General features: G+C 43.2%; 2 protein-coding genes and 1 long non-coding RNA gene across 3 annotated transcripts; all 3 read right to left on the reverse strand.

Annotated features, from left to right (window-relative positions):
• Nucleotides 1-45: 45 nt before the first annotated feature.
• LOC138042547 (uncharacterized) lies at nt 46-1450 on the reverse strand. Its single transcript, XR_011131014.1, has 2 exons — nt 1277-1450; nt 46-633 (listed from the first exon to the last, which is right to left on the reverse strand). It is a non-coding gene; the product is annotated as an uncharacterized lncRNA (long non-coding RNA).
• A 5867-nt stretch (nt 1451-7317) lies between these two features.
• On the reverse strand, nt 7318-7692 carry LOC138039950 (uncharacterized). Its single transcript, XM_068885771.1, has one exon. The coding sequence runs from the start codon at nt 7690-7692 to the stop codon at nt 7318-7320; it is 375 nt and encodes a 124-aa protein (XP_068741872.1).
• Nucleotides 7693-8897: 1205 nt separating this feature from the next.
• Nucleotides 8898-11450, reverse strand: LOC138039951 (craniofacial development protein 2-like). The gene is made up of 2 exons (XM_068885772.1): nt 11228-11450; nt 8898-10201 (listed from the first exon to the last, which is right to left on the reverse strand). Exons 1-2 carry the CDS (start codon nt 11448-11450, stop codon nt 8898-8900), a joined length of 1527 nt encoding a protein of 508 aa, XP_068741873.1.
• Nucleotides 11451-12633: the final 1183 nt, after the last annotated feature.

The raw sequence follows: 12633 nt of genomic DNA on the forward strand, positions 1-12633 counted from the left end.
AATCTGTATGATTTAAAGTAATTTGTTAGTCATAAGACACTGAGAGGAATTAAGTTCAATTTACTTTCTTTTAGTCAGAAAGTATGTATTGTTCATTCTCTTTTTTCGAAATAGCGTCTTTTGAGACGGGAAAAAAGAAAACGCTCCACAATAAGACTTACTTCTGCCCGCAATTCAATGCATGATTTTTCCACATGCATGCTAGAAACGAGCTAACATATTATCACAGTTCTGGATTGCAATATTTAGAGGCATGACATCCTACACGAATAAAACGATGACGAATTTGGCTGTCATGAAGTTGTCTCCGTTGTCATCACTCGATGATAAAAGCCTCCGGCAATGCACGCCGAAAGTAATTTTCATTACGTTTTAAATATCACATTCTTTTTCCATTATCTGTTTAATACGGTGGACAATCAGCTGCACAGAGAAAAAACACTCTGTCGCATCTCTTTTCACAGCGTCTTGCACTCTCCTTCATTTCGCAAATTGCGCACAGTCCAAATACTTATTCTCACAGTTTGCAAAGCATTCGTGAACGCCCCTGATCACATAAGCGGTGACGTCATTTTTCATGATAAACATTGAAGCGAGGCACACGATCAGAGTTATTTTCTTGAGCAAAGTCACCTGAAACAAATACAAATTGAAACTGAGTTTTTGACAAAACTAGGCAGGGTCGCTAACCAACTTCGAAAAATGGCTATAATTTCTCGCATTTATAGAAACTAAACCCCAGCTAATTTACTTATTATTTGACGTTTTATGAACAAAAAGAAGCAACTTCGAAAAGCCTTTTCAAGATTCCCACACGATTTTCTCATTTATCACTCCTTATCTTGTGCTATCTGAGGCGTGTGAGTGTTGCTAATGGACGGACTTTAACAAGGTAATAGAACACGGAGAACGTCAGCATTTATTACAGCTATCGAGAAACCTCTCAAAACAAATAGATAAATTCGCCCCATTAAGAATTTTCGTGTTTTTGTGACATGACTAGAAGCCTGTCGGTTATTGTTTTCACGAACTTAATTTCACTTGATTTAACTATCCCTGAGAAAGAACCGCTATTTTTATATACTAAAAAGAATCTACAAAGAAAGACTGACATTTTCTAAATGTCACGAAATCTTTTAAGTACGTCTCAACATGAATTACTTTAAAAACTCTAGTTCGATGAAATTCTTTGACTAAGCCTCTACCAACCCTTTTTTTTGTACTTGTTTTGATAACACGAATTTAAAGGACACTATACAAGAGAAAATATCCATACCTTATTCATTGTTCATTAATTTGTTTCCTTCCTTTTAATCTTTGTCCCTTTTTTGCCTTTTCTTCTCTTTGGTCCCTCAGCCGAGATGCTTCTTCAAGGTTCGCCTGTGCGATTCTCTTTACCTTTTGAATGAAACTCAAACATCTATCTTCTTATATTCCGCATATTGGTTCACACCCACCAACCAATTTCCGAGACAATTACCGTTGGGTGTAATCCCTAAAGGAATGACGGAATTTGGTGTTTTGAGTCCGAACCGCGCGTTTATATTATTAATTGTCATACCTCAAAATTTAACCTTCTTCCGCTTTAAAAGCCGAGCTTCCCGATGCCTGAGAGAAATAGGAAATGTAAGATTTTTATCAGACTGTTAGATATGAAGATTACGGATGAGAATGATATTATCGGAGAAGTGGGGTGCATTTGACAATTAATGAGCCGGTTTGTGATGGAATCCCATTTGTTTTAATTTATACGTACCCTTTTAACAGGTCATACCAAAAGATACCCTGCAAGCAGAGTGCGTCAATCATCCCTAAATAGATGTATCATTGAAAATCAAAAAGGACTCTGCTAACATTGTAGACGAAACTACTTTGATTTCTTGGCCGCGTGATATCTCTTGGTAGACCGCTGGAATTTTACAACGTCATGGCAGTCTTATTATTCATGCATTCCACTACGGATGGAAAGGTCTGGAAGCGGGGTGGTGGTTATTTCAGGAATGAGATGAGTGAATCTGCCTTTACAAAATGAAACAGGCTGTTCCTTTTTTGTTTCAGTTTAAAACAGATCTTGAGTTGTAGTCGCAGCTCCCCGGTTTTTATGAACTGAACTCAAACTGGCCTACTACTTACCATTGGCATCTTAAGTATGCTTTGTCATTATTATTTAAATCGTGTATTCAAACGAAAAGTTTCTCTGAGGCGGGATGCAAGATGCCAATCTATTCGATAAGCAGAATCTATCACAATCGTCATCATTCATTTAACGGTGTAACCGATAGCTTTAGTTTCAAGTTCTCTAAATAACGAAGACATCATTGGTGAACGTCATGAGTTGCCGGTGGGCGAATACATCACTCCCTGTTTCAACAACTTGAAGCTTCAAAGCGCATTTACAGTCGAGGATCAGTATTTTGGATATTATAATTTGACGATCCAGCCTACAGCGTCAGTGCCACTGACCAGACAACTCATAACACGATGCACGAACTGGCTCGTGCAGTTCAAATTTTTCTTATTAGTCTTCTTTGCCAATTATACGCGGAATACACTGACACTTTGCTCCAGGAATATTATTAATTATGAAATTACTCTTTTACGCGGAACAAGGCTATGTTGTAAACCAGTTCGCCAGTTCACCTATTCAATCTACAATTCTGGAAAAGTCATCACGGAAAAACCCTGGGAATGGACGTTGCTGCACTCCATGTAGTTACTGCCATGTGCGCCACTGTAAGAAATCTCGTTAATCTATTTGTGAACTGTGATGAAGTTCTGATTGTCGCTATTTGCTGTTGTTTTGTAGTCTGTCCGGCAAAGAAATTTCTTTTTTGCAAAAAAGATGAATGGCGAGCGCTTTGTAACAGAGTGGCGGTTCTGATGAGCAGGTTTTATTAAGTACTGAAGCAGCTTCTAGTGTTTTAAGTCGAATTTATTGTTTCTGTTGTGTACTCTTTTGTTTGGTTTGGCAGCAAGTCAATCACATGAACCTTACGAGAGCTTCCCAAATCGCTCCTCAGTGAGACCCTGTTGGGGCTTTAGGGATACGGGATAACTGGCAAAATACCCGCCGAAAAAGCTATAGGGACAATGGATAACCGAGATAATCTTAGGGATAATGAAAATTATTAAATTCTCAACCTCGGATAATGCAATTCTCGGGCTCTGATTGGTTCACTCAATCTCGGTTATCAGCTCATTACCTTAGTTTGACCTTATATGGTAAATGATTGCGCTTAGCGTTGCTAAACTAAAAACGTTTACGCCAGAAAGCGAAATTTCTTTCGGTATAAAGCAAAAGAAAAACGTTTTTGTGGAAAGTTTGGATCACTTTCGAAGCTTAGAGATACGCGAAAAGGTAAGAAATGTTTTTGTGATGAGCCTGCGCCTGTCTGACCACGAGGTATTACACGACCTCGCATCTTCATTTCGTTAGGATTTTCTCTCTTTTTTCGCTCGTATTTCGTACTTCCAAACTTTTGGAGTTTAAGGAATTTAATAAAACAATTATTCCATCGCGCTTGTTGGATATGAGAGTGGTTATAGCCAACTCGGCGCTACGCGCCTTGTTGGCTATTTACCATCTCATATCCGACGCACGCTCATGGAATAATTGTTAATAGCTTTGATTTCTCAATTATCATATTTGTGGTCACTGTTGCCAAGGATCTACATCACTGGCGACTAGTAATGAACGGTAACCGGGCATTTGTCAGTCCAATTCAAGAAAGATGTCCAATATTTGCTCCCAGGCTCTTTATTTGGTCAACTGCTGTGCATTAGGTTATCTATAAAAAACGGGTTCCTTTACACTTTAAAAATGCACTTTTGTCCAATTCCAAAGATAAGTTATTTTAAGGATAACAGTCTCAGTAATTTAGGGATACGGGATAAGAGAGCCCGGAATTTTAGGGATAAGAGATGACTAAATCCTCCCTAACAGGGCCTCTCCAGTAGATGACGAATGGTTTAATTTAGGCTTACGAGTTGTTATCAAAAGATCTGACTGACGTGCTCGAACCTCCCAAAGACACTAGTTAATGACCACACAAAAGCCATTCGGTGATGAAACACGCAGCCATCCAAAACGTTTTGGTGAAAATAAAGCTGATGTACTGCACGGCAAACACTCATGCTCTTTGTCATGCTCTTGAGGAAATGGCGTTAATTCCTCCAGTTACGTTCTAATTTTAGCCTCATTTTTTGGAGGAACTGAAGGTCGAACTATTTTTGTGTACATAATATTCCGTGAGGCAGCCGCACGCATTCCTAATGCAGCTGAAGAGTCATGAAGACACACAAGCCTATCAAGTTAATTAATAGCCCTCGAGGTAAATTCCGCGAGATATTTTGGTACTCTAATACATGTATTTATATCATGTGAAACATTCATTTTGATGTTACCCCTTTTCACCATTTATGGTCTTTAAGGAAGGAGCATTAAATAGGCATTGGTAAGCAGACCAAAAGTTTGAAGCGTAGCTGGCCGAAAATAAGGACAGGAATAAGGAACTTATTTGACCAAATGCCTGAACGCTGCACCATAAAGATCGCTCTTGGTTCGCAGCGAATAACGTAGCCAATCCTTGAGTATTGTATGGAGGTGCGAGGGGGGGGGAAGGGGCGGATAGGAATACGGGAGTGTTTTCATGAAAGCCAGCAGCAGTCTTCCTTTAAGGTTAGATTAAAAAAAAAAAATAAAGATTCAAATTCATTTTCTCAAGCGCTTCACCGAGAAGCAATGCAAAGCCCCGTGTCATTGTATGGATGACCACTGTAATAATTTTCAACATACAAGTGGTTTTCAAATTAGCTTGTCCCTAACTCTCACATGAAAAGCCAAACTGTATATATTACCAAATAATAACAGTATTACCAAAACTTGAAACTTTATATGTTTCTTATATCTATATAAATACTTAAGTAGTAAAATACTAAAAGAGTAATCTAATATTATGTCCTTTTCAAGAAGGCTTTGAATATACTTAATTTTCTCAATTCTTTTACATGGTTGAAATCGGGTTTCACTCTAGCTCGATTACAAGGTCGCCCTCGTTCTGATATGTAGTATGTTTTATTGTTTATTTTACATCGCAATACGAGCGTGAAAATAAGGTACGTCTTAAGGTCCACCTTACTGTGAGAAAGTTCTCATAGTCAGCATCAGATGTACTCCGTACCAATGTAGGCAAAAGGACACACAATATCGCTATCAACTGAATGACTACAGTGTGTAATTCCTGTCAATGGGGACTGAGGACAAGTTAAACCTTCAAGTAAAGCTATGATACTCGCGCATTCATGGACGCAATTTTAGAAAACTGCATATAAAATAGACTGAAAAATCAGGACTTCAACGAGATTTGAACCCATTACCTCGGACGATATACCAAGTGCGACGATCTAACCACATCTGAGCTCATTGAAGCCACTGACGTTGTAGATTTACTTGAAATTGTATATCCGCAATTCGGTATATGATTCATTTCATATATCATTTCTGTTTCAAGTATACACCTTTGCTTGGGATTTAATTGCCAGTTAAAGACATTCGAGTGATCGAAATCATCGCCAGATGCAATATAGTTATGGTACGCAGGCTAGGCCAACGCGCCCAGAACTCCTCGACTATCGGTTCTTCTTTTGTTTCCCCTGTTTTCAGGCATTTGGGTCAGCGCACGCTGAAGTTCCCTGGTGCTCCGACGTTTACCATATGCGAGGATAAACACTATGGATTTTAGGGTTAGAGCTAGCCGCTTTGATTGACCCCTTTCGGCCCATTCTTCAGTATGCCCTTCGAAAATTCATACAGCCAAATGTTTTCACGTCAAGTCAGTTTAGAGCCCCAACGAATCGACAATTACGTACTACAGTAACCAAAAATGAAAGAAAAAGGGGAAAAGCCGTAAATTATGGTACTACATAACACTTAAGGAAAATCAAATCTAACAGGAAATCATATCTATAAAGTCACGACGGCCGTGCTGACAACAAGCTGCATTTTGTTGTGACCCATAACTGTACAAAAAGTGTTAAAGGTATATTTACGACTAGTCAGTAAGTAGCAATCTCGGATTATTGAATTGCGTTCGACCGTCGCTTTGAAAGCAAAGAAGAAGTGTAGGGAAAGAAGAAAGAATCTTATAGGACCGAAGTTGGAAGTACTCGATGTTGGTTTCAATAATTGCATCACCCTCGTCCACGGGGCGACTTTTCCCTGCTTTGGGTGGAAGCCCCCTGGGGACACGAGATTGTATAGTTCAGTTAGTAGTGATCAAGAAGTAACTAAGGGAAGTATTTACAAACCGTAAGGAAAAGAAGAAGAATCACCAGTTCTATACTGAGCCTTTAATGAGACTTAGTGCGCGTTCGAGTTGACCCTCATTCCGGAATAAGGAATACATAGGAGTGATTATTAAAACGGTGGCTTGGCGCGTTTCGAGGAGCAGCAAGGATAATAAAAATATGTTTAAAACTAGCATTTGTAGGAAATGTTTGACAATTTTAATGTGAAACTTCCGTAAAAAAAGAGGGATTTCTAAATTCTAGTCCATGTATCCTATTCTGAATACAGTCAATCGAACGCACCTTAAGGCGGCTCAAACCAGTTCAACACTTGAAAGAAAGTTCTTATTAGAAGAATTCACACTACAAGACTTTATCACTTGAAATGTTATGGCACCATATCAAACACAATTATATGCTGAAAAAGATTCGGTCATTTTTGTGACGTAAAAAGTTACCGGGTCAACAAAAATACCGGCAAAACACTGCAACTTGGGTTTAGCTGCTCATATCTCAAAACGAACTCAGTGACCCCACTTTTATTTCTGAAAAGTAATCAGCATGCTAGATAAAACTTTTGCAAAGTCTAAAAAACTTATGTGGAGCGATTTCATAGCCACCTTCCTTCATTGAAATATAAGGTAGCTCTGGATCCGCTCCACAGAATTTTAAAGGTTTGCAGAGAGTCTCCTTGGCCTGCTGCTGGTCACCAAGTTCTGTTTTTCAGATATAAGAAGCAAATAAAGCCAAATATAGGGTGTTTTTGCAAGGCTTTCCTGTTGCTATGGTAAACTTGTTACGTCACAAAAATGACTGTACGTAAGTAAGTAAAGTAAGTAGGTAGTTAGGCCTCCGTCAGTCGTAGTCGACTAAGGATTTTGCGCCGGTCTGGAACAAGTCATTTGGCCTCAGGGACAGCGCCGGCTGTGGCTGATGCGCCCAATGCGGGAGTGGCAATCTCGGCCACATTTCTTGCAGGTGTGGCTAGTTGGGGTAGCTGTGGCGATGCGTGCCTTTCGCTTGGCCCTCTTTTCATTGGCCTGAGGTCTGGATCTTTTCTTCGCCAGACTTCAGCTGTTTGCGGAGAACACAGCGCCATTTGTTGCGGTCAGCTGCTGCGTCTTCCCAGCTCTCTGTGTTGATGTCCAGGGCTTTCATGTCACTCTTGCAGACATCTTTGTAGCGCAGCTGGGGGCCGCCAAGAGTTCTTTTGCCGGAGGCAAGTTTGCCATAGAGGATGTCCTTTGGGATGCTCTCATCCTCCATCCGGCGCACGTGGCCGAGCCATTCTAACCTGCGTTGTCTGAGTAGCGTGAACATGTTGGTAAGACCAGCGCGCTCGAGGACCTGGGTATTGGGCACCTTGTCACTCCAATGGATGCCGATGATGGGGCGCAGGGAGCGCATGTGGAAGCTGTTCAGTTTGCGCTCCTGTTTGGAGTATGTTGTCCACGCCTCACTGCCGTAGAGGAGACTGCTTAGGATCAGGCTTTGTGCACTGCCATCTTTGATGGAATTGTCAGCTTTGGGTTCTCCCAGACGCGGGTGGTGAGGCGTCCTAGGGTTGTGGCAGCCTTGCTAATGCGCTTGCTGATCTCGGCATCCAGGGACAGGTTGTCGCTGATGGTGGATCCCAGGTATGTGAATTGGTGTACGATTTCAAGTTGGTAGTCGTCGATGTAGATGCTGGTGGAGTGTCCACATCCTGACTCAACACATCGGTCTTTTTCAGGCTAATGGTCAGTCCGAAGTCTTTGCAGGCCTGGTAAAACCTGTCCATGAGGCACTGGAGTTCTTTCTCAGTGTGCGAAGTGACGGCGGCATCATCAGCAAAGAGCATGTCGCGGATGGTTGTCTCATGCACTTTGGTCTTTGCTTTCAGTCGAGCCAGGTTGAAAAGTCGACCGTCAGATCTGGAGCGTAGGTACACCCCTTCTGTTGCAGTTCCATGCTTTAGGGGCAGGGCGAAGTGATGCCAAAGAGGGTGGGAGCAAGGGCGCATTCTTTTTTTATTCCGCTCTTGATGTCAAAGGGGTTGGACATGCTGCCCTCGTACTGGATGGTTGCCTTCATGTCATCATGGAAGGATCTGACGAGCCTGTCTAGTTTTTGGGAGGCAACCAATCTTTGGGAGGATGTCAAAGATCCCTTCCCTGCTGACCAGGTCGAAGGCCTTGGTCAAGTCTATGAAGGCTATGTAGAGGGCTTGTGTTGTTCCCTGCATTTCTTCTGAAGTTGACGTAGGGAGAATATCATGTCCACTGTGGAGCATTTGGCTCGGAAGCCGCACTGAGACTCAAGGTAGACACGCTCAGCAAGTTTCTGGAGGCGCGCAGGCACGACGAGAGCGTAGAGTTTCCCAACGACGTTACAGTCTCTCCTGTCACCCTTATTCTTGTAGAGGGTGACGATCTTGGCATATCTCATGTCTTGCGGCACCACTCCTTCTCTCCAACACTGGCAAAGAACATCGTGAAGAGGCTGCAGTAGGGTGTCTTTACAGCACTTGATGAGGTCTGGGGGGGATTCCATCCGTACCAGGTGCTTTGCCGCATGCCAAGCTTTTGATCGCTTTCCTGAGTTCGTCAAGTGCTGGTTCAGCATCTAGTTCCTCAAAGGGCTGAAGCAACGACTGTGGTTTCTCTGGAGTACAGCTCTGAATGATGCTCCACCCACCTGTCCACTTGCTTGCCCTTGTCAGTAATCACTTCCCCACAGGTGATCTTAAGGGGTGCTGTTTTGCCCTGTGTTGGACCAAGAGCTGTCTTGATGCCCTCGTACATTCCTCTGATGTTACCCGAGCCAGCTGCAGACTGGATAGAGTCGCTGAGCTGTTTCCAGTATTTGCTGGCACAACGCCTTGCAGTCTGTTGCACTTTGCTTCTAGCGGCTCTGAGTGCTAGGAGAGACTTCTCGCTGGAGGAGCGCATGTATTCAGCAAGGACAGCAAGCTTTGCATCAATGACGGGGATCATCTCGCTGGACTTAGCAAAGAACCAGTCATTGTGTTTGGAGATCTTCTTCCCGAAGGTTGCAAAGGCTGTTTTCTGAATGACCTCTCTGAGGTGGTCCCATTTCTTGGAAGCAGAGCAATGCTGATGTTCTTCAGACAGAGCGTCTTGGAGGAACTTGGCAAACTCTTCTACTTTATCTGGGAGCTGCATGCTGGTGGTGTTGATGCGGGGTTTGCCTTTCTGCTGGGAGCTGTGGAGCATTTTGGGTTGTAGCCTGATCTTGCAGCAGACTAGAGAGTGGTCAGCGTCACAGTCTGCGCTATGGTAGGTGCGAGTAAGGAGCACGAACTTGAGGTTGGTACGGCGGATCAAGATCATGTCCAGTTGATGCCAATGCTTTGAGCGGGGAAGATGCCAAGACACCTTGTGTTGTGGCTTCGTTTGGAAGTAGGAGTTGGTCACGCAGAGGCCGTGGTAGGAATAGAACTCCAGCAGGCGCTGCCCATTGTCGTTGATCTTCCCAACTCCAAAGTGTCCGAGGCAGGAAGGCCATGAGTCGTGGTCGGCCCCCACTCGCGCATTGAAGTCTCCAAGGATGATGAGGTTTTCCTTGGGGGGTATGGTCTTCATGATGTCGCTGAGATTGGCATAAAACTCGTCTTTTGCTTCTGCTGTTGATGTCAGAGTAGGAAGGTAAGCACTGACGAGAGTGACTGGGCTATTTGAAGTGTGAAGGTGGAGTGTCATCAGGCATTCGGATAAGGCAAGGTGTTCCTGACAGAAAATCCAACTCCATGCTCTCTTCGGTCCTCTGCACTCTTCCCTTGCCAGAAAAAAAAAGAAGTCTTTCTCCTTGAGAGTTCCTGTGTCGGCTAGGCGGGTCTCTTGCAGTGCAGCTATGTCCACCTGCAGTCTGAGTAGCTCGTTGTTGATGACGGCCGTTTTCCTTGCATCACTGGTGTCTTAAAGGACATCAGACAGTCTGGGTGTCATAGTTTGGACATTCCAGCTTCCCAGTTTTAGGACTTGGTGCGAGTTTTGCAGTCTGTTTGTCGGTTTTATCCTAATCCCCATGCACCCAAAGAGGAAGGCAAACTGTGGCTGGTCAACACCTTATTGGCTGGGGGCTGCCCAGTTTGAGGCGGGCTGTAGCTATCCAGTGAAATCCGAGGATCTCTCCCGCCGTCAGAAGCAACTCCAGGCGCCACGCTCTACGCCAATCGAGCCCTGTGGCTTATAACCGATAATCTGCTGCTTCCCGAGTTGTTTCCACGCTGTGATGCGAGACTGGAGTGACCTCTCCGGGGCGCAAGCCAGAGCTGGATGATAAGGAGGACAGGTTGTTGCCCATGTAGCAGATTCCCCCTCTCCACACTGTTGATGGATTCAGAGAAACAGCAGGAGCTGATACATTGTGGCACCATCAGTGTCGCAGGAGTTGCCGGAACGTCACTGAAATCAGCAGCGTACCGCCTTAGGGACTCCATCCCCGGATTTTCCTCAGGGTTTACTCCCGAAGCCTTTCCCTTTAGTTGGTAAGCCACAAGGCGGTGAAGGTTTGAAGTCAGAGTTTTCCTTCTCCTAGATGAGTTGCCTTACTGAGCTGACGAGTCCCATCTACCCATGCGGCAGGTTGTACTGAGTTACATTTTAACAGTAGCAGGGATACACCCTGACCTGACCTGAAAGTAAGTAAGTACGTAAGTAAGTAAGTAAGTAAGGAAGGAAGGAAGGAAGGAAGGAAGGAAGGAAGGAAGGAAGTAAGTAAGTAAGTAAGTAAGTAAGTAAGTAAGTAAGTAAGTAAGTAAGTAAGTAAGTAACTTTATTTATCCACATATCGCATATCGGATATGAGCAAAGGCTCGTTTAAATGCAAATATGCAATAAGAGATTATCGTTTTAAAGAAAGTATCATAAATGTAGTGTTGAAGTTGAAAAAATGGAAAAATAATGCTGTTAATTGATTCATTTGCGCAGAATACTGTTACATTCAAGCGAGGATGAAGTGACATCCGTTTCAAATTTCTCTTGAAAACATTTATATTCTCTAATGTCGGTTAGATTGTTCCAGTGTTTGAGCGCTTGATAAGTGAACGAGTGAGCATATAGGATGAATTTGGTCTTCAGAGGAGCAGCTTTAATGGCCGCGAAGACTGTATTCACTGCTTCGCAGGATGAACATTTGGCGAATACAATTCGGTGCTTGGTCATGAATACTCTTGCAGACCAGAATGAGGGCTTGCTCGATGCGTAGATGTTCCAGGTTCTTTAAGCCGGCGACCTTAAGAAGTTCTTCGTAGAAAGTTGATTCGGAAAATTCACTAGAGTTCTCAGAGCGAATGCATTGGTTGTTTCTAGTTTAGTACACAAGCCTTACTCGATCCTATAAAGAGCGGAGATGCCATCCCAAGCGTGGAAGGATAATAGCTTTTTAAAGTTTAATCGTGATTTCTATGGGCATAAATTTCCTGATTCGACGGAAGATTGAGACTTTAAAATTTGTGTTCACTTTATGGCAGATGTCTTTGATATGAGTTTGAAAAGAGAGGGAGCTGTCTATAGTGACTCTGAGAAGTTTAATTTGACTGACGTAGTCTAGGTGATTGTTGTCTATGATGAAAGGTGCTGGTAGAGATGCGCCGTTGAATAGAATTGATTCAGACTTGGTATTGTTAATTATGTAACAGCTCAAACGTTTTTTCGAAACCAGATAGTTAGGAGGCTAAGCTGTCTTGTAAATTCACTTGTAGGGTCAAGGGACAAATACTTGAAGAGTAGCTATTGGTGTCGTCAGTATGTAATCTCAAGGAAGGTGTAATTTGATCAGAAAAATTGACGTCATTCAAAAATAGATTGAAGAGGACGAGACACAAGATGGAGCCCCTAGGGACACCGTGCTTTACAAATTTCCAGTCTGAGCAAGTATCATTCACCTTGACATGTTGCTTCCGTTCCGTTAAGTAGGATCGGGTGGAGGAGATGAAGGGCGTTTTCAGTTACACCGTAAGCGGCCAGCTCTGCAAGTAGTAGATTATGGTTAATAGAGTCAAACGCTTTCGCACCGGTGGCTCAGTTGGTTGAGCACGGGCAAATATGCAGAAGGTCGTGAGTTCGCCCCGGCAGGAACAACACTCAGGCAGGATCTTTAATTAACTGAGGAGAAAATTCTGCCTTTGTAATCACATCTGCAAGTGGTTAGACTCTCTAGCCTTCTCGGATAACGACGATAAACCGTAGGCCACGTCTGACAAGCCTTCAATGTTCATAATCCTGTGGGACGTATAAAAGAACCCACACAGGCTATTCGCGAAGAGAAGGGCATGTAGTTCCCGGTGTTTTGGTCTGTCCTCTGTGGTGTATCATGGTTGGGAGGGTAAATGTTCCGAGATACTAG

The sequence above is a fragment of the Montipora capricornis genome, chromosome 3 (genome assembly GCF_036669925.1).
Source record: "Montipora capricornis isolate CH-2021 chromosome 3, ASM3666992v2, whole genome shotgun sequence".
Classification (NCBI taxonomy): Eukaryota; Metazoa; Cnidaria; class Anthozoa; order Scleractinia; family Acroporidae; genus Montipora; species Montipora capricornis.

Excerpts from the sequence above, each read along its gene's own strand:
- LOC138039951 (XM_068885772.1), bottom strand. The coding sequence starts at position 11,450 with ATGACCAAGCACCGAATTGTATTCGCCAAATGTTCATCCTGCGAAGCA. Across the intron at positions 10,202-11,227 it reads CACTTCATCCTCGCTTGAAT|ACACCAGTGATGCAAGGAAA; the intron begins GTAACAGTATTC and ends ATGTCCTTTAAG.
- LOC138039950 (XM_068885771.1), bottom strand. The coding sequence starts at position 7,692 with ATGCGCTCCCTGCGCCCCATCATCGGCATCCATTGGAGTGACAAGGTG.